Source organism: Schistocerca cancellata, chromosome 9 (genome assembly GCF_023864275.1).
Source record: "Schistocerca cancellata isolate TAMUIC-IGC-003103 chromosome 9, iqSchCanc2.1, whole genome shotgun sequence".
NCBI classification, from domain to species: domain Eukaryota; kingdom Metazoa; phylum Arthropoda; class Insecta; order Orthoptera; family Acrididae; genus Schistocerca; species Schistocerca cancellata.
In genome coordinates, this window is record NC_064634.1 from 485026369 (window position 1) to 485051154 (window position 24786).

Here is a 24786-nt window from a genome sequence, read left to right on the forward strand (position 1 = left end):
CACTGTCACTCCCATAATGTACTCAAAAGTGTCTGTTTTATTTTGGGAGAACTAAATACCTCGAAAATATTTGCACCGAATGAGAAAAATGTTCCGAATGAAGAGTTAATATTATCAAAGGTGACATCTATCTATGCCAAAACTGGTCATCCTGTAACATTTATATCGATTACAAGTAGGTTTATGTTGTGTAACTATGTATCTACAATTATGAAGTGTGTATTCTTTGTTAGTTAAAGTCATTGATTTGTGACAGGAAATTAGAATTTTGTAATGTATATATGGGAAAGGCAAAATGAATTGTTAAAAGGATAAATTGTTATAATATGTGCTTGATTATAAAATATACAATGTTTGTTGAAGACTGGTTCATGTTTAGAGTGCTTGTATTTGTTATATGTAAAAGATATAGTGAAGTCCCTCCGCAACGGAAGTGGCATGGTGCGATGTAAACGGTAGTTTTGTCGGTCGAACTGGACGGCTTCTTGGTGTGAACGGTTGGCAGTCTGTGGCTAGCAGTAGCAGGGTACACTTCGACGGTGCCAAGAGACGCAATTGGAAGCTCTTTTGTAAAGGAATTTTGCCTCGGATGTGGATCAGGCTATTATTTGGTATTCTCGGTAAAAAGAATTGGCTCTAATATGTTGAAAATCCGAAGCCAGGAAGAGATTTTATAGAGCATTCGAACATCAAGAGCCGTGAGTACAGTTAGCCGCCATGTCACTTGCCACCAAAGCTTCGCCACTGCTTTACTAACTTCATGCATCCAGCTATGTATATATGCATGGACCAGTTAATTTGTGTGTGTGGTTTTAATACTAATCTAAATTCTATGAATCTGTGCTTAGAACCATATCTTCTATTCTCTCCGAAGAGCTACTAAAACCGAGAATCCTGTTTTGAAATGAACAATTCTTGTATTCGGGTGTCCCATTTTTTTTTTTTTTTTTCAGATGTAAAGGGAGTAGCAGCAAAAATTAAAGTAGAGTTTTGCAGGAATACAGTGCAAGATTATGTTAACGTTACCTTCTAAAATACCTGCTCCAAAGGTGTTGAAAAAGAAAAATAAGTTAAGCTCATTTTAAAAATAGTGGTATTTCGATTTCTATTATGAATGGATCCTTTTTCGAAGTTAATTGAGCTCAGTGTTCGATTTTTTGTCTTGCAAGTGAAGTGAAGGATTAGCTTTGTTTGAATTAGTATTTCTTACTAGTTTATGGGTCCCCAACATAGTCTGCACATATTAGGAAGATAGTTGGACTATTACTGCTACTAAGGAAAACTGATAAATAGAGAGGAGTATAAATAGTGTATTTGTGATATTATTTATCTTTATTTCTGTTTTTCTTTCATGCCAGTTAAGACAGAAGCCCCTCATGTCCAGATATAGTTCTGCACTTCATGCAGTAACATTTCATTATTGGTTTAAGTAGTGATCTTCAGTGTAGTTGTTATTAGTATGAGCTTGGTGCAAATTTACTTTCCATAATTACAGGTGTGTGCGTTACTGATAACTGCTGCTACACACAGCTCAGAGTGTCCTGTGTCTGTTTGTATCCTGTGCGCTATTTAAAAGTAAATATCAAGGAAAATACTTTTAATAACCAATGTTCAATTTCCTTAAACATATATTTCCAAATTAATGTGCCTAATTGGGCTGGCGACCGTTCATTTTTTTCATTCACATATGATTTTTATCACTTTCGTTAATTCCCAAGGCTAAAGTCCGTTTTCTGTTAATTTCATCATACTCAAAACTATAGTCGATTCCTTTGTCCTTTAAATACACCCGCAGTCAATATTCGAAGTCCTGTCAGAGGGTAACGTTAGCTTGTTTCCCGGCACGCTTCTGCAACATACATGGCAGGATAGCGTTATACGTGGCTTTTCCCGTGATGGGACTAAAGGTTCGGTTATTAGGGAAGAGTGATGTATAACAACAGCCTACTCGGCGCTTTACTTTCAAATGGGAGGCTCCCCTTTTGTATTTCAGAGTCGGATTATACGCCAAGAAGTTACGAATTTTAAGTAAAATCTTTTTTCTTTCGTTCGATGTAACACGGTAGCTGATAAAATTCAATATTTCCGACTTTTGCAATTTGGAACCTACTCATTTGGTTCTACATAACATTTTCTACAAAAATATAACGTAGAATAAATGTTCTTTTCCTTGTAACGTAAATAACGGTGTGAGAATTTTTGAAGCTGGTCTCTGACAGAAGTCAGTTAAAAATTTAGAAAATAACCCACTTTCATCATAACGTAATTTTCTGTTCCCGTTTAAGTCTGGCTTCCGTGAGTTTCCTCAGCACCAAGATGCTCGAGTCTTCTCTTACCTCACCATCAGATTTTACAGCAGCATCTACAACGAATGGAAAATAAAACTGTTTCGGATAAACCCTAGGTATTTTTGGCGTAGAATCATAATCTGTAATAAAAGCGGGGGATCCCATTTGAAAATAAATGTTGACCTCGTTGGAGGAGGAGGGGTGATGGGGTGGGACGGGGCTTTAGAAGGGTTAAAGAGCTGGCCAGTTTTAGCATGGACAGTTTTCCCCTTGAAAAGTATTAATTTTTCATTTGTAACATTTTTTTCATACGATGCGTATTTTTCGGGGTATTTACTGGTTCCAGTGCAAGGCAGAAACCCTTCATAGATACGTAAGGCCAAGAATTTAGAACCTGCTATATCAGATGTTATATTAATGCCAGCACAGCCGTGGAAACTTTTCACGACTGTTTGGAAGAAGGAAGTCTGTTCAGCGACAAGGTCGCACACATATCATCCAGTCGTTTCAACGATAATACCCACAATTTTACAGACTATCAAAAAAAGTGGTTATATGCAAAGGCTACATCACCACCGGCGATCAGTGAAAAGTAACGATTACTTTGCAGTGGGTATGTGTGTCGACAGTACCGAATATATAATCACTGTTTTTAGGAGCCTACCCTGTGTACGATTGGCAGCAGTCTGCCTCGGTTGTCAGTGATCGAGATGGTGCAGTCTTCGACACACGGGCCTCGCATACGTGACGTCGGCGTTCAGATACACGTCCGGCCATTCAGATTTGTGTGTTCCGCGATTTTGGAAAATCGCTCCAGACAAATGCTATGACGGTTCCTTTGAATGCGTGAAGTCGATTCCCTTTCCCAGCCCTTAAGAATTCGCCATCTAGGGGACGTTAACCCGCAGTTTCCTTCCTTGCTCCCTTCTTTTTACCTTGCCCATCATTACAACGTGTTCTGCATAAAACACTTCAGTGCTAGCTAGTATTAACTGAAGAATAGCATGATGTGAACTGGAAAACAGCGACGAAGGAGATTACTTAACACTCGCGCAACCCACCTTAGAATAAGTAAGGCATAGCGAATATGGCTAAGAGCGGATATTAGACGTATAGTAAGAAGGATGCAAGAATGGTCACGGATTTAGTCCATTAAATTTCGGGCATGCAGCCGCGCAAATGAAACTTCCTCCACTGATATATCGGCCGCGTATCGTCCGGCCATCCTCAGAGTGAGGCACAAGACTGACGACAAATATTTAGCTTCATTATTGAAACCATTGGTGGGAAAATGTAGTCACAACATTCGTAACTCTATGGATTTTATTCAGAGACTTAGAACAATGTCAGGCTAAATAGTACGGATGTGCTTGTTAGTTTTGTACACAAAGGTAAATTTAAAGGACTCTTTATCTCCTATCGGACAACATTTTGATAAGAACATTACGGCCTTATTTGAACATGTGCATTTGTCATCTTATTTTCAGTTTAATGATGAATTTTATTAGCGGATTGATGGCGTTGCTATGGGAAGCCCTCTCTCCCCTCTGGTAGCTAATTTATTCATGGAAGACGCGGAGGACAAGGAAATGAACTCGGCAAGTTTTAAACTAACGGTTCCTCGAGGTGTTTGGACGACACATTTGTGGTATGGTCGCACAGGATGAATGAATTACATCGATTTCTTGAGTATTTGAATTCTATCGATGCTAGTGTAAAGTTTACTGTGGAAATAGAAAAAGACGTCTGCCTCCCCTTTTTGGAAGTTGTCGTTCGCCGTAAAGATGATGGCATATTAGGACACGCCGTATATCGAAAAGCAACACACACAAATCTGTATCTACCTGCTAGAGCTGCCATCACCCTTCACAGACCACAGGTGTCGTTAAGACCTTAGTGCATAGGGCACACTGTATATCCGAAAAAGTTAATTTGCAAGGAGAGCTCACATACCTCAAGAGAATTTTTAAAGTGAATGGATTTTCTCCGCAACAACTTCGTAGAGCATTCAATGTAAAACCTAGAATGCACGAATATGGTAGGGAAGAAGATAGTAATTCCTTCAGATCAAGTGCGTTTTTCCCTACGTGGGTCGTGGGAGCTCTTTCCTCGAAGATAGGCCATATTCTTGTGAAACACTGTGGTAAGGCAATCTTCTGGCCACCCACGAAGATTGCAGCTTTACTCGCCTCTGTAAAGGACGATTTACTGCTTCGTAAAGCGGGTATGTATCAAATTGTGAGAAGCCATGCATAGGTCAAACAACTCGCACCGTTCTTGACAGATGTGTAGAGCATCGAAGATACACATGCTTATCCCAGCTGTGGCTGAATATTATATTAATACAGGGCATTACATGAATTACAGTGACGTGAAGGTTCTAACATACACCTCTTCCTTTTGGGATTCTATCTTCAAGGAAGCTATAGCGATTAGATTAGGTAATTATTTAATAAATAAATATAATGGTTTTAATTTGGACAAAGCATGGAATCCGCCTCTTTGGGCAATTAAACTGCAGAGAAGCCTTCATAGTATCACCGCCACCGAACATACATCGATAAGCGAAACAAATGTCAGTGCGCCTTCGCCACAGGCGGCGCGTGTGTGAGCTTATTTCTCTGCCGCTGACCGGCGTCAGTGACCCGCAAGCGTAGTACCGGCCCGGTGGAGCATATAAGGCCACGCTTGGCATCTTGTCGTCAGTCTTGTGACTCACTCTAAGGATGTCCGAACGATACGCGTCGGAAATACCAGTGGAGGAAGTTTTATTTGCGCGGCTGCATGCTCGAAATTTAATGGACTATTCATTGCGCCACGAGAAGTTGAAGGTCACAGATTTGAGTGACCCATAGGAGTGTGTCACAGAGATGCTGAAGAAACTGAGCTGTCAATGACTTCAAGACAGACGCAAACTTCCTCATGAAAGATCATAATCTAACTTCCAAGAGCCAACTTTCAATAATGAATCTACGGATGTACTACAGTCTCTGTCTTCTAGGAACCGCTAAGACAAGACTAGATTAATGAGAGCACTCACAGGCACGATTAGAAATCGCTCTTCCCGCACTCGATTCGGTAATGCAATGTCGGTATTCTGTTGTTGAGTGGAAATTTACTGTCGTGTGTATATATGGAAGGTAGCCCGCCCGCTTAGCCGTGCGGTCTAACGCACTGCTTTCCGGGTTGGGAAGGAGCGCCTGGTCCCCGGCACGAATCCGCCAGGCGGACTTGTGTCGAGGTACGGTGAGCTGGCCAGTCTGTGGATGGTTTTTAGGTGGTTTTCCACCTGTCTCGGCGACTGCGAGCTGGTTCCCCTTATTCCGCCTCAGCTACACAATGTCGGCGATTGCTGCGCAAACAAGTTCTCCACGCACGCGTACACCGCCATTACTATACCACGCAAACATAGGGGTTACACTCGTCTGGTGTGAAACGTTCCCTGGTTCCCTGGGGGGGGGGGAGGGGGGTTCCAACGAGGGCCGAACCGCACAATAAACAAGAAACAGTGGTTCGATATGGGGCTGCGGAGGGGTGAAGTGGACTGTGGTTGTCCTCGTGGGGCTGTGGACCACTGCGGCTGCAGCGTTGACGGTGCCTCTCCGTCGATTCTAGGCCACCGGTTAACATACACTCCTGGAAATGGAAAAAAGAACACATTGACACCGGTGTGTCAGACCCACCATACTTGCTCCGGACACTGCGAGAGGGCTGTACAAGCAATGATCACACGCACGGCACAGCGGACACACCAGGAACCGCGGTGTTGGCCGTCGAATGGCGCTAGCTGCGCAGCATTTGTGCACCGCCGCCGTCAGTGTCAGCCAGTTTGCCGTGGCATACGGAGCTCCATCGCAGTCTTTAACACTGGTAGCATGCCGCGACAGCGTGGACGTGAACCGTATGTGCAGTTGACGGACTTTGAGCGAGGGCGTATAGTGGGCATGCGGGAGGCCGGGTGGACGTACCGCCGAATTGCTCAACACGTGGGGCGTGAGGTCTCCACAGTACATCGATGTTGTCGCCAGTGGTCGGCGGAAGGTGCACGTGCCCGTCGACCTGCGACCGGACCGCAGCGACGCACGGATGCACGCCAAGACCGTAGGATCCTACGCAGTGCTGTAGGGGACCGCACCGCCACTTCCCAGCAAATTAGGGACACTGTTGCTCCTGGGGTATCGGCGAGGACCATTCGCAACCGTCTCCATGAAGCTGGGCTACGGTCCCGCACACCGTTAGGCCGTCTTCCGCTCACGCCCCAACATCGTGCAGCCCGCCTCCAGTGGTGTCGCGACAGGCGTGAATGGCGGGACGAATGGAGACGTGTCGTCTTCAGCGATGAGAGTCGCTTCTGCCTTGGTGCCAATGATGGTCGTATGCGTGTTTGGCGCCGTGCAGGTGAGCGCCACAATCAGGACTGCATACGACCGAGGCACACAGGGCCAACACCCGGCATCATAGTGTGGGGAGCGATCTCCTACACTGGCTGTATACCACTGGTGATCGTCGAGGGGACACTGAATAGTGCACGGTACATCCAAACCGTCATCGAACACATCGTTCTACCATTCCTAGACCGGCAAGGGAACTTGCTGTTCCAACAGGACAATGCACGTCCGCATGTATCCCGTGCCACCCAACGTGCTCTAGAAGGTGTAAGTCAACTACCCTGGCCAGCAAGATCTCCGGATCTGTCCCCCATTGAACATGTTTGGGACTGGATGAAGCGTCGTCTCACGCGGTCTGCACGTCCAACTGAGGTGCCAGGTGGAAATGGCATGGCAAGCCGTTCCACAGGACTACATCCAGCATCTCTACGATCGTCTCCATGGGAGAATAGCAGCCTGCATTGCTGCGAAAGGTGGATATACACTGTACTAGTGCCGACATTGTGCATGCTCTGTTGCCTGTGTCTATGTGCCTGTGGTTCTGTCAGTGTGATCATGTGATGTATCTGACCCCAGGAATGTGTCAATAAAGTTTCCCCTTCCTGGGACAATGAATTCACGGTGTTCTTATTTCAATTTCCAGGAGTGTATAATACAATACAATACAATGTATAGAAGGTTGTTTTAGCTACGGGGGAAAGCAGTATTCGTTGAATCCCTTCTCCCTTCTGTAATATACAGCGTGGGACACATAAAAGTGACCTGGGCGAGTGGATACGATTTGAGGCAGCATTAACGGAGGAGGAAAAGATCCACAGTTACTTCCAACAGGTTGGAACAACTGCACATACAGCTGGCCGAATCTTGGAGCACATTTACACAACATTTGCGTGACAGAGTTGTTAGCAGAGGCCAGTCTTTTCGTTGACCTAGCTGGCCAACTAGGTCACTGGATCTATCAGTGTGTGGTTACTCTGAGTGGGGAGCCCTCAAGTCTAAAGTGTATCGCAACAAGCCTCACATTCTTCGAGAACTGCAGCAGAACGTTTCGGGTGAGACTGCAGCAATTTCATCAGTCCAGCTTCGATCCGCCTTCAAAAACTTGCTGATCAGGTCCCACCACTACCAACAGATGAGTGCTGATCACTTTCAACATCTGCTACAGTTAGTTTAGTACTGAATTTCCTTTCCTTTGCTCTGTTTCTTTTGTGTTCTAAAAGTCTGTTCTCTAAGTCATTTTTATTTGCCCCATCCTGTTTTATGGCGTTGTTGAATGGAAATTTATCGTAGTTTATAACTTAAGGAGAGGGTTCCAACTAGTTTGTAAATACTGTATTCCTCTCATCCCCTCTCTAATGAAGTTTTGCCTAGAAATTTCGAGAGGATTTCAGAGATAGATGCCAGGTACTCGGGAAAACTGAATTTCTTTCATTCCCTCTGCAAAGCGAATGACGTTTCCCCAAGCTTCTGAAACCTCCCCTAGTAGCTAACATTTTCATTTATTATAAATATATACTAAACACTTTTCTTGCAAAACGTATAATATTTGTTACAAAGAAAGCGACTGTTTATCATATTAAAAATCCGAATGTTTACCTAGATACCAGACACAAGATATACAAAATCTGATACATCAGGTTTTCCTTAAGTAACATATAATTTTCTGCTGCTGCAGAAACATGAACGTGGATTAACGAAGGGCAAAATGAATGGTGAACCTGTCACCGAAATTAGCGGTGTACGAGCATAATTATATGCCTCAGATACCAAGTATGAATGCATAATGGGCAGTCTTTTGAAACAGGGCTATCCATCGATCATTATTTGGAATGTGAGTTGAAGTCAGAAGTTAAAACAGCTGTGAATAATGTAATTCAATGAAAGACAATACAGTGTCCACTATTAAACAATATGCAGATTTATACTCCATAAGAAATTTTCTATCTCACTGTAATGTTCACTTTGATGCACCAACCCCATTATAATATATTACAGCGGGAATTATAGGAATGCATACAGTGTTCCGCAGTTGTCTATGTCCCCAGTAGCTGACATCACCTCTCTGATTTATGCCCCATAGTAAATTGCAAGTCAACAACACTGTGATATGTTACAGAGGGAGTAAAAGAAATACAGTTTCCCCATCATGTTTCCATTGCGAAACAGTAGAAGATGATACCGTTTGAAGCGCAAGATCAAATTACTACCTAGCATGGGATCTATATAATGTCTGACATACTTAGGTATCACATGAAATGCTGAGTAATTTAGTAATAGTACGTTTACTTTGAGAATTCTTGTCGAGAAGTGCACTTGTAAGTTACATCAGCCGTAGTACTAATGAGTATTCTGCAATGTTGTAGAACCAGTTCTTATGTACTTTGGTGAATTTAATATGTGGTATTAAGATCGAGCCTGGATTGTAGACTAACCTACGCTAATGCGCCAAAGAAACCGGTATAGGCAAACGTATTCAAATACCGGCAGAATACTGCGCTGCAGTCGGCAACGCCTATAAATAAGTTTGTGGTGCAATTGTTAGATCGATTATAGCTACTACAATCGCAGGTTATCAGGATTTAAGTGAGTCTGAACGTGGTGTTATTGCCGGCGATCGAGCGATGGGACACAGCATCTCCGAGTTGGGATGAGGTGCGAATTTTTCCATACGACCGTTACACTAGTATACCGTGAATACCAGGAGTCCGGTAAAACATAAAATCTCCGACATCGCTGCGGCCTGAAGAAGATCCTGTAAGAACGGGACCAACGACGACTGAAGAGAATAGTCCGGTGTAACATAAGTGTAGCCCTTCCGAAAATTGCTGCAGATTTCAATGCTGGACCATCGACAGGTATCAACGTGCGAACGATTCAACGAAACATCGGTATCGGCTTTCGGACCCGAAGACCCACTCGCTTACCCTTGATGACTGCACGACGCGCTTGGGCCCGTCAACACCGACATTGGAGTGTCGGTGACTGGAAACATGTTGCCTGGTCGGATGAGCCTCGCTTCAAATTGTATTGAACGGATGGACGTGTACGGGTGTGGAGACAATCTCATGACACCATAGACCCTACATGTCAGCAGGATACAAGCTGGTAAGGCCCTATAATGCAGTTGGGCGTGTGTAGTTGGATTGATATGGGACCCCGACATGTCTAGATACATCTCTTACAGGTGACACGAACGTTAGCATCCTGTCTGATCACCTGTATCTGTTCATGTCAATTGAGCATTCCGACGGACTTGGGCAATTCCAGCAGGACGATGCGACAACCCACACATTCCGAATTGCTACAGAATGGCTCCAGGAACGCTCTTCTGAGTTTAAACACTTTCGCTGGCCATCAAACTCCCAGAATGTGAACATTATTGAGCATATCTGCTATGGCTTGCAACATGCTGCTCAATAGGGATCTCCATCCCCTCCTACTCTTACGGATTTATGAAGAGGCCTGTAGGATTTATGGTGTCAATTCCCTGCAGCACTACAGAAATTAATCGAGTCCATGCCATGTCGTGTTGCGGGACTTCTGCGTGGTCGCGGGGTCCCTAGAGGATATTAGACAGGTGTACCAGTTTTTTTCTGTCTTCAGTCTCTAATTTATTTCAGTTGTGTCTATAAGCAAGCTATAAGGACATTAACAAGTTACACAGACAATCGAGAATTAAAAATATTTAATTAGGAAGCCCATTGTGTTTGCAGATTGCAATACAACAACTTCACTTGGTCGCTAACAGTTTTTGTTTAACCTTGAAGTATTCATCAGCGGTTCTAACCCACAATCAGTATGTATTTTTATCAAATTTTATGGAACGATTAATTTATGACAGTAGTGTCATGCATGTTTTGTACCCAACATCTTATATATTTTGAGAAATAATACAACTTTATGTTTCTGTGAAGATTGGTTCGTTGTTTGCATTGACATCTTATTTGCATATTTCGGTAAGTAACCTGAATGTACTCACTACTTGATAAATAATTTTATTTCAATAGCAAAGATACTATTTGTGAGACATCGACTTTTAATCTCTGTTTGTTGTACCATCACGATGAGATTTGTTTCACGTCTGTATTGTTACAGCAGCATGTTGTGTGTAAACATAGCAGAAGTTCTTAGTGAGTAATACGAAAATATGCAGTTTTAGTTTTATATCGCAATGATATAAAATTGCGTCAAATCAGCTAATTCCTTACTAAGATCGTGTTTCGTCATTTGCTTGCCTAGGCGCAATCATTTCTAAAATACAGCAATAATTGTCAACCAGAATCATAGTTTACATTTTTTAGCGCAGAAGATGCTGCATTATATTCTTCTCCCTTAAATTCGTCCTTTTAAAGGAGAAATATTACTGAAACACATGTCAAGCCATCAACACTTCCGTGAACTGTTAGTAACATACCTCAGATTGAAACGACACCACCATTATATATTGTAGATATGGAGACCACCGTAACATTTGGCAAGCAAAATACAGCAGTTGTGGAAATATTTAATGTGAGGATCGTTGTGCCACACACCAACTATTTCAACTATTTAAGCATGAAAATAGCATTGGGGTATATAATTTGAGAGTTCATAATCATGTTTCAGAAAACAATTTGACGAATATATATATATATATATATATATATATATATATATATATGTGTGTGTGTGTGTGTGTGTGTGTGTGTGTGTATGTATGTGTGTATGTGTGTGTGTGTGTGTGTGTGTGTGTGTGTGTGTGTGTGTGTGAAAAGAAGCAGTGTACACTTGACATACACATTGGAATCTTTTGTATTGCTGACTCATTTTTGCAGACGTTTCAAATGTCAAATTATCACTGTGACACTTTATAAGGGTCATGGAACGAGTGAGATATGTATTATAATTATTTGAGGCTGTGTTGTGTCTTCCACCACGTATAGTATAGAGATGAAATGTTGTATGTTCATTTAGTCATACTTAAACTTGAAATGTGTGTTTGTTTCAAAACGCTTAGACCACTATCTCGGTAGTGACAAACAGGCCCTAATGTTTGATTGGTTTGCCGGCCGGTGTGGCCGTGCGGTTCTAGGCGCTACAGTCTGGAACCGCGTGACCGCTACGGTCGCAGGTTCGAATCCTGCCTCGGGCATAGATGTGTGTGATGTCCTTAGGTTAGTTAGGTTTAAGTAGTTCTAAGTTCTAGGGGACTGATTACCACAGATGTTAAGTCCCATAGTGCTCAGAGCCAATTTTTTGTTTGTTTGATTGGTTTACAGAATGAAATAAACGAAGAAGAAGTTCCTAACGTTATCAGGATGGAAAAACGCATATAATGCACAAGAGTAAGAGAAAAAGAACTTGCTTTTCTTAAATCAGTACATAATGTATGAATGAACAGTATTGTGGAAGCAAAATGTTGTGAATGTATGTAAGGCTTCTGCTTGTAGTATCCACTTGTGCAACAAGTCAGTTTCCCTATGTGCATCTAAATTCAACACTTAATAAAAAGCTAACTAACTGTAAGGTCATTTAACAGAGATCTGAAATTTTATCGCCCATAAGCGACAGCACTTCAGTGAAGCAGCGCCACATCTCACATCAGCGTCCTACAACAAAGGATTGTACGCAACCTTAACCTACACAATGTCTTTCAATATACAATTTCTATAAACTAAATTGCAAGCGAAGAGACTGTACATATGAACAATAATCAATGACCATTTTGTGTTTGGATGTTTTTCGAAATTTGACTAAGAACGGCATACTTGAATATCATTGCAACCTAAGTTGGAGGCTTGATACAGATATGCATTAAAATAAAGAACGTACAGGGGAATACGTTTCTGCAGACACGTGTGCAACACTTGATTTTATTCTGATGCACTATACGTTAAGATAAAAATCACACAATTTACAAATTTGTTGAGATCATCCAATCTACACTTCTGATTACTCCACCAAGTTACTATCATCACAAAGATAAATCCGAAACATCTGAGCGAAAGAAACGTTAGACTTAATGAATAGTTAATACTGAAGATCCCAAGAAAATGCGGAATGAAATGAAATTTTAAATAATGAAATAACTGGCGTTGAAGGACCCGATAGTTTGCAGTCTCTCGAAACATGTTGCTTTGGCCAGACGAACACAGAAGGATGTCACTGCATTGAGCAATAGTATTAAACAAACCTCGGTTGGCAAATTGTACTTCAGCACAGAGAATAAATTAGAGTGATATTACCAGACATATTCCACATACTCGTTAGTGCTAGGGCTTACCATCACAGAAATGTGGCTTCTTCAGAAGCATCCTCAGATATAATTACCGAACCAAAAATGGCTTAACATTCCATAGTACTGTACAGCAACGTAACTGAGCAAGTAATGTAGCGGTTGACTTCCCTCGAACAACGAACCCACATGGCTTGCTAACTGCCAACGAATTCTATTGGCTAGTGGCCATCTGACTTTCCCAAGAAGTACGACTGCTGCAGTGGAGTTGCAAAGCGTTTGTGAACGTGTCGCAGTCGAAACTTATTGAAACTAGTTAATGAAAGACTTCAAAGTTAGCAGCAAAATATATAATACACGAACAGGACGTAAAATATGTTGTGAAGGAACGAAAGAGTCACATAACATGCAACTCTCAAACTAAAAATTTGTGGTATGAGTACTGTGTGGGTGTTAGTGTGTGTTGCATTTTGGGTGTGGAAATTGCTGCGACATGCCTAATGCTGAGCACTGGCAGCTCCATCCGCACAGCGGCAGTGCCAAAGCGAATAGCCCACCACAGGAGGCTCTTATCATCACGCACGTCTAACATCGACGCGTTATGATCAGGACTACGTTCTGGTTCCGCGACCCAGCCAAGTAGAAATATCGTTCAAATGGCTCTAAGCACTATGGGACTTAACATCTGAGGTCATCAGTCCCCTAGAACCTAGAACTACTTAAACCTAACTAACCTAAGGACATCACACACATCCATGCCCGAGGCAGAATTCGAACCTGCGACCGTAGCAGCAGCGCTGTTCCGGACTGAAGCGCCTAGAACCGCTTGGCCGACAGCCAAGTAGCCAATCAGAAAGACGTAGTACTCTGCCAAGACATCGCAACACTTCATAGTGTCAACTCGGCGCTTCTGGACGTTGTCACCGTTTTGGTAATAGCAGCTAGAAATATTAACTTTTTCGACTCTTGTTCACGGCGTGAGCTTCACGACAAGTGTGTCCTTTACCTTTTGTTCTAGCAGTTGAATCGTCCAGCAAGGAGCTTGTCTATTTGGTTTCCAATTGTTGATGTTTTGCAAGCCTGGGTTGTCTATTACAGTGTTCAAGACTAGCTCTGCCTGCCATAGAAAAATTTTCTGAAAAAGTATTTCATTGCGGTGGTCTCAAACTATTTAGTTTTGGGAGAAATTTCATGAAGCATTTTTTGTGTTTTTGTTAATATTTAGCTGAAGGCGCACAACAGTTTATATTTAATATAGTTGTGTCAATAAGAATTTTTAGTTTAGTTCCCGTTTATCAATAATGTCAGACATAATAGAAATACTGCACGATACACCCATCACACATATCTTTTGGATAAGTACTTCAGAACATGGTGCAAAAATGCAGATTGTAAAGATCATTGTCGGACACAAAAAATTATATGACGTCATAAACAATGTAATGAGTGGAAATATCCTGCGTCATGCATGAAGTTTGAATACGTTCATTCTTTACTAAGTTGAATCGATTGTAGGAGTGTCTCAGCAGACACCTGGCAGCCATTTGGCCAGCTTGCAATTGCGAAGCACAACCGGCTGTAGGCGAAAACTATAGCCGAATATAGAGGTATGAAGAGGCGTTGCCATGGAGACATTTACAAAACGCGTTATGGACACGCAGTGCAGCTGCCCCAGAGTACAGAAACTGTTTCTTAGTTGGGATGCCGCACTTTTACATTTGTCCATTATGCATATTTCTTTGTGTGGGTGTTTCATAATCTCAAAGATTTTTTCACGGACACATGAATGAATTTTTTCAGCACCTCAGTACAAACACAGCTCACTTTTTCTGTTTCTAATAGAATATTGGCAACACGAATACCCAGGTGAATGCCAGGTTTGCGTCAGCTAGTATTCGATAAACGTAAATCGGTATTAACTATAGTGAGACCTTCTTGTTCTGTCAAGAAACTAAACTTTTTCTTTATTCCCCTCACACGTTGCGTACACGATTGTCTGTCTCTTTCTCAAGTGAAACCATTAGCACTGGTCAAGTCTTTAATAGGTAAATTTCATAGCACAGGGGACTACTTGAAGAAAAAGCTGTTTTGAACAACTTTCTTTCCGACAGTGACACCGGTCTGGAGGGAGCCGGTAGAAGGCTGGGCACCGAATATGAATGGACCAGTCGGCTTCTTCGTAGCTGGTGGGAAAGGCGTGCTGAGGGCTATGCTGGCATGCCTCAACTTCAAAACGGACATCGTACCCATCGATTGCACGGCGAACGCCATCATCGCAGTGGCGTGGCATTTTGGAGAGACGAGGTACGCATTACATTGAATTACCATCCTTATGAGCTACTAGATACCGTAGTATTTCTTTGCATGCTTTACGCTACCTTAATACCGTTTAAGACTGCCCAGTTCTGCCTTTTATCTTAGTATAGTTATAAAAACAGCGTAAAGAAAAGGGGAAGTTACTATCTAATATCCTACAGACGACATGATCGTTAGAGACGGTGCACAAACAAGAATCGTAAAATGGTGGCTAAGGAAACTTACCAGTGCGGATTTCTAGCATGGCGGTGACGAACACACAAACTCAGAGCAGCATACATTTTTATGAATGCTAAGTGTCCTCCCTGTCATGCTGTAGTGTCATCGCGAGCAGTTAGTCTGTGTTTTCCTAGTGAGAGGTGTCTGTTGAGTCAACCACACTTTATTCACTTATAACGTATCCTCCGCTTCGATTACGGGAGAGCCTGTATACCTTTATTTTCCGATCGCACGTTGACGGGCTTCGACATATAGGCCTCTCTCTGCCATGTGGAGTTTTTAAGTTTAGAGTTGCCTACAGTCTCAGCAGTTCATGTGCCGGCTGACCGACAGCCTACTTCGTGTCAGTGTACACACGTCACGACCGACTGCGCTCTGCGTTTACTACACGGTCCTATTGCTGTGAACTTAAGGTGTTGTGAACGTAAGATAAAGTTCACTGAGTTTATTTTCTACGACATCTCGCTTGGTTTTGCACTGAAACAAAGACAGGTGTCTGCCTCTCATCTTTTAAAAGTAATGAGTCTAAAATAGATAAATGAAATAAATAAAAAGGTATAGAAGAAACAGATGGCAAAGAAGTGCATCAGAATCCCTTTATGGCTCATGGCTTCCTCGACGGAGATAGGGATTTTCCAGTTGAATAACGTCGTTCTACAGGGCTTTGAGGAAGATTGTAGTGACCCATGTCTTTCATTTTGAGCACCAGACTTCTTGCATCTGAAGCTGATGTAACACTTGTGGGATGCTAACGTGCTCTAGGACTGCTCTCACGAAAGACGAGCGCGTACTTTAAGGAAATTATGTATGTACCATATACCACTGGAATGTAGAGGTCTGCGTTATATGCCGTGCCTGGGTGCAGAAAGCCGCCTTTATTAAGAACGTTATCAGGTATTTAGAGCTATGTAGTGGAGCACAGTGCTGCCCTGGTAGTTGAACATTGATCACGAGTAAACCAGAAAAGAAGTTAATCGAAGAATTTGAGGTGTTAGGTTACAGAGGGATGTGGGACATGAAATGGCTTGATAGGACGACGAATGATGATGGTCTCCAGTGAATCAGCAAAGGAAGGGACGTACGGTAAACACTGACAAGAAAAAGGGATGGAATGACATGATGTGTGTTAACGCATCAGAGAATAAATGCCATGACAATGAAGGGAGGCGTAAGAAAAGGTGTAAGGGAACACAGAGATTGGAATATATACGATAAGTAATTGAGGACGCAGGGTGTAAGTGCTGCTCTGAAACAGGGCACTGCTTCCATGGAGCGAAGCCAAGTGAGCGGCTCTCGTTCCAATCACTCGCTGCCCACGAGTTACGCCATCACTCGCTCTGAGTGGGCGAGCACTCGCTGAGTGCGAGTCTCAGTCCGTACAGCGAAGAAAAACTTCGAAGTTAGTTACGTCACAATACAGTGTGACACCAGAGTGCTGAGCTTGCATGTAATGGAACTCTGTGGTCCATTTAGACTCGCGCGTTATCCATGGCCGCTTCAAACCAGTCAGAAGACTGGTGACTAGATAAACCATTTCTTTTAGACGCCACCTCAGAAGTCGTTAACTTTGTTATGAGTGACTAGTCACTCAATACCGATTCTCGAATGCATGTTCAGCTGGCAGCCATTTACCTGCATAGCGATGGCGCAGGTGCCAAGGTCACGTACGTGATCTGTAGAACCATAGGGTGAACCTCTTGTGTGGACACCAAAAGCGGAAATTTTGTCAGAATTAACAAAAAAAATCATTTTACAGCAATATTTGAATTGATACCATATAATGCAGATTTTAAGGCTTATTTACTTATGAAAAATGTTGTGGTGTGATTGACTGATCATATTCAAAAAAGTGTTGTTTCTTCCAGCTATTTGTTTGCATGTTATGGCGGTCTGTAATAAAAGATACGGGAAACACAATGATAAACAAACAGCAGCACTTATTAGAATAGTGTGTAACGAAATATTTTGCTTTGAGTGATGATTTATTTGTTTAGTCAAAGCCCGTTGATTTATGTCCGGCTCTGTAGTCAAAGTCTGTTCACTAATATGACCTAGCATTATTAACGAGACCTGTCTAACCTGTAGAAGTTGCACTAATATAGGACAATTCAGATGCGAAAACATTATTTACTCCTGATATGAAGTGTCAGTTGCATGCTCAGCGTCTGATTTTTATCTACATGTGTATTGGACTGTTACAGGACAGTTAAAATGCTGACACAGCAGTAGCGCACTTAATTCGAGAGATCGCTGTCATGCTTTTGGCTCCAGTTATGGAGGATGTATGGAAGAGGAAATAATATTTTGAGGCTTGACGTAAAGTGTGTGTGTGTGTGTGTGTGTGTGTGTGTGTGTATGTGTGTGTTTATGTGTTTTTCGCAAAAATTGTAGATATTGTAATAACATAGACATCGACGTTTTGTGTGTCTGTTCTTACATGTTTCTGCAGACATTTTAGATATGGAAGTAATAATGTGACACTTGACAAGTATAATGTCAACTATGCAACAGACAAACTGAATTACTGCCACTGTGTAAAGTTGTGATTTTTTGTGTTGTTAGATCAACTAAAACTCTACCAACTAACTCTACGACAAAAAAAGCCTGCAAGAAACATAGAAACTCTGCAATGATTTTCAAGTAAAAATGATAAAGGAAACAATGGATGATGGCTTCGTTTCGCTGAAATTGCTTTGGAAAAGTAAATAACCAAAAAGTGTTTTGCAGGCGGACAATCCCATATTCGCAGAAAAACTGGAAACATTGCCATAAAACTGTGGACGGGGGTAGGCAACAAACAACATAGAGCGAAATAAGAGGTTTTGGAAAGAGTAGAAGAGAAGGAAACTCTCAGACCAAGCCAATAAGTTTAAACACAGCCTTTAATTAGGAATAACAAGTAAGGAAAGAAACAAAAAGAAGAGTGCATTTTATAAAGTACAAACCAGGCATCTGTGACACATGAAGTTGGGGGTGATAGTAAGCTATAGCTGTACATTTGTGTAAAGCGGAGGGGTGAAGGGAGAGGAGGAGGCAGTCTCAGACTGTGTACACTTCCAGTGCTGAACCCAGAATCTGACAAGGGAACATCCCCATTGCACCCCCCTCAGATTTAGTTATAAGTTGGCACAATGGATAGGCCTTGAAAAACTGAACACAGATCAATCGAGAAAACAGGAAGAAGTTGTGTGGAACTATGAAAAAATAAGCAAAATATACAAACTGGCTCGTCCATGCATAAGACAGGCAATATTAAGGGCAATGTGAGGTGAGGAGCGCCGTGGTCCTGTGGTTAGCATGAACAGCTGCAGAACGAGAGGTCCTAGGTTCAAATCTGCCCTTCCCTGAAAATTTTGCTTTCTTTATTTTCGCAAAGTTATGATCTGTCCGTTCGTTCATTGACGTCTCTGTTCACTGTAATAAGTTTAGTGTCTGTGTTTTGCGACTGCACCGCAAAACCGTGTGATTAGTTAACGAAAGAACGTGCCTCTCCAATGGGAACCGAAAACATTTGATCGCAAGGTCATAGGTCATAGGTCAACCGATTCCTCCACAGGAAAACACGTCTGATATTTTGTATACGACACTGGTGACAGCATGTGCATCACATGACAGGAATATGTTGTCGACCCACCTAACTAGTACACTTGGCGAATGGGTGAAAGTTTCTTCTACCTTGCCCGATTTAGGTTTTCTTGTGGATGTAATAATCACTCCAAAAAAAGTGATGAAAACATAAGAGTTTTTCACATAAACTGAAAATAAAAAGTTAAAATTTTCGGTTGAGGGAAGATTTGAACCAAGGACCTCTCGTTCCGCAGCTGTTCACGCTAACCACGGGACCACGGAGCTCGGCGTCTCACATACCCCTTAATATTACCTATCTTATGCATGGACGACCCATTTTGTATATTTTGCTTATTTTTTCATAGTTCCACACAACTTCTTCCTGTTTTCTCGATTGATCTGTGTTCAGTTTTTCAAGGCCTATCCATTGTGCCAATTTATAACTAAATCTGAGGGTGGTGCGATGGGGATGTTCCCTTGTGAGCTTCATCTCAGCAGCCTCCACATTTAACATTGGCCATTACGATACTGTATCTCGACCACTTGTGCTCTGTTACTTGGCTGGACTGCTTGCATTACTCTCCTACCAATGGAGGATAAACTACTGTTACCGCAGTCGATAGCACGGTGGATTCGTAATCGGACATCACCTCCATGTGCAGTCGACCTCACTTAGGTTCTCTGTCATTCCAAGCCACTAGAGGCGAGTGTCTGGGTCTTTGCTCAAAATTCAGACTTCTATTCGACTCCTCCTCTTTCTTCCTTCCATCAAAAGTCTCTAGCGACCCTGGCTTCAGTTCTATACTTCCTCCTTCGTTTCATATTTTCTATAATCCGCAGTGGTAATACTTTTCAAAAGACTCTGCAACTGAAATTGAATATGAATCTAGTGTGATGTGTCGGCCGTAAACTTCAAAATGCAACATTAAATATATTAAATATTCGACGACGGGATGTTGAAAAAAACATATTATCACTGCCGTCAAATATGAAGATTACATTACGTAGAAGAACAGAGTGGCAGTGGGAAGACGGCAACCAGTCTTCGATACGCAATAACCGGAAATATTACGGACAATTAGAGCCACATACTCCCCCCAAGTCCCGTTTTCACATAATTAATACAAATCAAAAGTTTATAAGGTCCATTATTCGCACAAAATTAAATCACTGATCATTCCCCAGCCTTCTTCACTGAATACCGGTCGAGGTAATACTCATTCTGAATGTGACGGAGTAACAGTATGAGATACGAATAAGATTTTTTTTTAAAGTAAGCTGTACAAACCAGAAGGCTGTTTCCGGACAATAGTTAATCACATAGCCGAACATTTTAGCATCCCGCTTTCACGATAATTGTGCCAGTCCTGGATCGAATGTGCCCCAGTAGATTAACGAAGAGGGACGGTGTGCAAGTTACTGTAGATATGGTTTTAGGCCGTTTCCCACATCCCACTAGCTGAATACTGGGCTGGTACCCAAGTCCCGCCTCCGTTAAACGATTAGCAAATATTTAGGAAACGTATACAGCCTTTTGCGCACTATCCACTTGGTCGGTTACGAGGTAGCGAGAGGATGAGACTTTGTCACCTCCGTAAGTTACGTGTGCCAGCTTTAAGAGTAACCTTGGCAACCCTGCAGCGATGTGATCGAAAGGTCAAAGAAAAAGAAAAAGGTGTTAACCATATACCAGCAGACATTGCTAAAATAGTAGGTCTCGTTCATCAAAACAACACATGGTTTGAAAATGATTGTGAAATTTTTAGTAAATGTAACTTTTTTCGGTGAAATCATAGAAAATGTTTTAAACACTAAAGAAAAAATAGCCTTTTAAGCACTAAAAAAGAAAAATAGCCCAGGACTAGGGCAATTTACAATTCACTGCTCTACACTAACTTGACGTTTGTTACAGGCAGGCGAGCCCCTATGTTTGCAACATAACTAATGGGGAACAGAACCGCATCACCTGGGGAGAGCTCATGAAGAATCTGATCAGGATAGATACAACAGAGGTTCCTCTGAGACCAATTCTGTGGTATCCTCAGCCAATTGTGACGACTTCAGTCCTGTGGTACACAATCTGCCACTTCTTCCTCGAATTCTTGCCTGCATATATCCTCGACTTCTTCATCCGTCTTTCTGGAAGGAAACCATTGTACGTATAAATATATTGTGACTGTAAAAATACGCCAAGTGCTCTTCATGATAGTGATTTAGTGTCATAATATAGCAGTACACTTTAAAGAGACTGTCATAAGTAGAACATCCTGGTACCATTATCATCAGCAACTATGTATCGTAAGACGATTCTTGAGTGTTGCCACCAGTTTTCATGTTTATGGAACTTATGAGACTTCGGCTATTTAATATGACGATACGTAAATTAAATCGTGGAAACGGTAAGAATATATAACGTTATAGAAGAAGAAACGAAGAATCGTTGTTAGATCGATAAGGTTGGAGACAATGATGAGCCAAATTGTTATGACCACTTGCTTAACAGTGTGTTCACCCACACGCGGAAAGCAATACAGCAGATATTCTGCGTCGTGTGAATTTGAAAAAAATCTTTGTAGGTTTTCTCTCGTACGTGGCATTTGGATGTCAATGCACAGGTTACGAAATTCCGGTGAACTTTGGGCGAGTGGTTAGAGGTCATGGAGCTCGCACCCGGACACCATTCGTTGGCTTCAGCTCAGGTGAATTTGGTACGATTGGGGTGCGTGTGGAAAAGGAATGTAGCCCATGACGCGAATTTGATTGCTTGATTTGAGGCGAGAGGACCGAACAGCGAGGTCACCAGTTCCATCGGATTAGGGAAGGAGGGGGAATGGAAGTCGGCCGTAACCCTTCAAAGGAAGTTTTGTGGCGGCGTTCGTAGCGACAAACACTTCGCTGTAGAAACGGCTTACGGAGTCACCGCCACACTTTTAATAGCGGGCCGACCGGTCCGCTGGAACAGTGAACAGAAAGATGAAAACCCAAACACTCTGATTAAATAAAAGTCGGTACTTATCTTTATTAACGAAGATACAGAAACACAGTAGTGAACTCCGTGTCTACAGAAATCTGTCTAGTTCGAGTCGGAGCGGCTAGGTCAGCGTCGGCTGACGACAAACAACAACTCTGCTGCGATGAACACACAACTGACTAGCAAGTACACAAATCGGTGGCGAGTATACAACTGAGCGGCGAATACAGAACTGTCCCAGCGCTCGCGACTCCAGCGCTTAAGAAGCCAGAAGCCAGCGGTGGCGCGCGCAGACTTGCGGCGATTTCCTGTATCGCTGGCGCTGCTTATGCGGACGGCGTCCGGACTTTGATGCTGCCAACCTTTTGGCAACGGGCTCGGTTGGCATTACTGGCTAGGATATAACAGGAAGCATACCGGCATTTGCATGAAGCGATTTAGGGATATCACAGAAAACCTAAATCATGATGGCCGGATGTGCGTTTTAACCGTCATCCTCCCGAATGTGATGGTTGAAATGGCTGTGAGCACTATGGGACTTAACTTCTCAGGTCATCAGTCCCCTAGAACTACTTAAACCTCACTAAGGACACCACACACATCCATGCCCGAGGCAGGATTCGAACCTGCGACCGTAGTGGTCGCGCGGCTCCAGACTGTAGCGCCTAGAACCGCTCGGCCACTCAGGCCGGCCCCGAATGTGAGTCCAGTGTGTCAACCACTGCACTACCTCGCTCGATCAAGATGCGAGAATAGCTGTTATTTGGGCTTGGGCTATCTGAGAATGAGACGTTTACGAAACTTCTTCTCGCTGACGGCGCCATGAGATGATGAAAGGAAAAAATTTTACCACTTGTCACGTCTTCACTGTTCATGCAGTAGAAATTCCACATAAAGTATGAAGTTTTAATTGATTACCTCTTTACTACTAATAGTATTCGTGACACGTTTTGCAGACGGTATTCACATACACCCCTGAATGTGCATGACAAAGTATACACTGTTCGATACATAGTTCACAAAATATGACATCATATACTGAAATGTGTTCTTCCTCGTCCCCGTTACAGCCATGTTGCATTAATTATTGCATAGTGGCACATCTTTTCTTGTAATACCTCCATACAGAGCTACGTTATATATATTTTTCTAAATACGTTTCAGATGGCCCAAGTAGGCAGGGCGTAGAATGTGACCTGGCAATGGCAAGAAAAGTTTTTCTGAAGAACAGAAATTTGTTAACTTGGAATATAGTATCACAAATACTAAAGTGCCCAAACAGAAATGACAGTATTTATGGTAACAGATTCTGATATTACTAATAGATGGCGCTCCTGGTTAAAGTCATAGAACAGTGGCACCCACGCTGGTAAGCCAAACCATTATAACGAATGCCCAAAGCGATTTTGAACGTCGTATGGTGGAGTTGCGTGCACGTGACGCGTTAACAAGCCGAGTAGACACGGTCAGGGGATCACCCTAGGAAAAATATGGGCCGAAAATGAGGGAATACACTCCTGGAAATTGAAATAAGAACACCGTGAATTCATTGTCCCAGGAAGAGGAAACTTTATTGACACATTCCTGGGGTCAGATGCATCACATGATCACACTGACAGAACCACAGGCACATAGACACAGGCAACAGAGCATGCACAATGTCGGCACTAGTACAGTGTATATCCACCTTTCGCAGCAATGCAGGCTGCTATTCTCCAATGGAGACGATCGTAGAGATGCTGGATGTAGTCCTGTGGAACGGCTTGCCATGCCATTTCCACCTGGCGCCTCAGTTGGACCAGCGTTCGTGCTGGACGTGCAGACCGCGTGAGACGACGCTTCACCCAGTCCCAAAAATGCTCAATGGGGGACAGATCCGGAGATCTTGCTGGCCAGGGTAGTTGACTTACACCTTCTAGAGCACGTTGGGTGGCACGGGATACATGCGGACGTGCATTGTCCTGTTGGAACAGCAAGTTCCCTTGCCGGTCTAGGAATGGTAGAACGATGGGTTCGATGACGGTTTGGATGTACCGTGCACTATTCAGTGTCCCCTCGACGATCACCAGTGGTGTACGGCCAGTCTAGGAGATCGCTCCCCACACCATGATGCCGGGTGTTGGCCCTGTGTGCCTCGTTCGCATGCAGTCCTGATTGTGGCGCTCACCTGCACGGCGCCTCAAAGTCCGTCAACTGCACATACGGTTCACGTCCACGCTGTCGCGGCATGCTACCAGTGTTAAAGACTGCGATGGAGCTCCGTATGCCACGGCAAACTGGCTGACAGTGACGGCGGCGGTGCACAAATGCTGCGCAGCTAGCGCCATTCGACGGCCAACACCGCGGTTCCTGGTGTGTCCGCTGTGCCGTGCGTGTGATCATTGCTTGTACAGCCCTCTCGCAGTGTCCGGAGCAAGTATGGTGGGTCTGACACACCGGTGTCAATGTGTTCTTTTTTCCATTTCCAGGAGTGTATGTGACATCTCTGACGAAAGAGCACAATGCTGGTGCACGCACAAGTGTTTCGGAGTACACTGTTCATTGTACATTGTTGAACATGGAGCTCCACAGCAGACCATTCCTACATGCTCGATCAATAAAAAGATGTCGGCTCTTCGGGTGAACCACATTTTCGCTACACTAGATCGATAGTCGTCCCCGAAAGGGCCTTCAACGAGGTGAACGGCGGCTGCAAACATGGAGCACGCCACGGACGCTGGCTGGTGAGAGCAGTGTTATGCTATGGGAGACAGTCTCCTACGCCTGCATGGAACCTGGGTTAGCAATCGAAAACACGCTGTCAGCTGCGAACCAACTGCATTC

General features: G+C 43.1%; 1 protein-coding gene across 3 annotated transcripts in view; it reads left to right on the top strand.

Moving 5' to 3' along the window:
- The window catches only part of LOC126100485 (fatty acyl-CoA reductase 1-like), a 501954-nt gene that overhangs the window by 109866 nt on the left and 367302 nt on the right, over nucleotides 1-24786 (top strand). For 2 of the 3 annotated variants that reach the window (XM_049911090.1, XM_049911089.1), the window contains exons 6-7: nucleotides 15002-15194; nucleotides 20905-21147. The exons of the other annotated variant lie outside the window; for it this stretch is intronic. In XM_049911090.1, the coding sequence (XP_049767047.1) occupies nucleotides 15002-15194; nucleotides 20905-21147 (436 nt within the window). The remainder of the gene's footprint in view (nucleotides 1-15001; nucleotides 15195-20904; nucleotides 21148-24786) is intronic. 3 annotated transcript variants of the gene reach the window in all.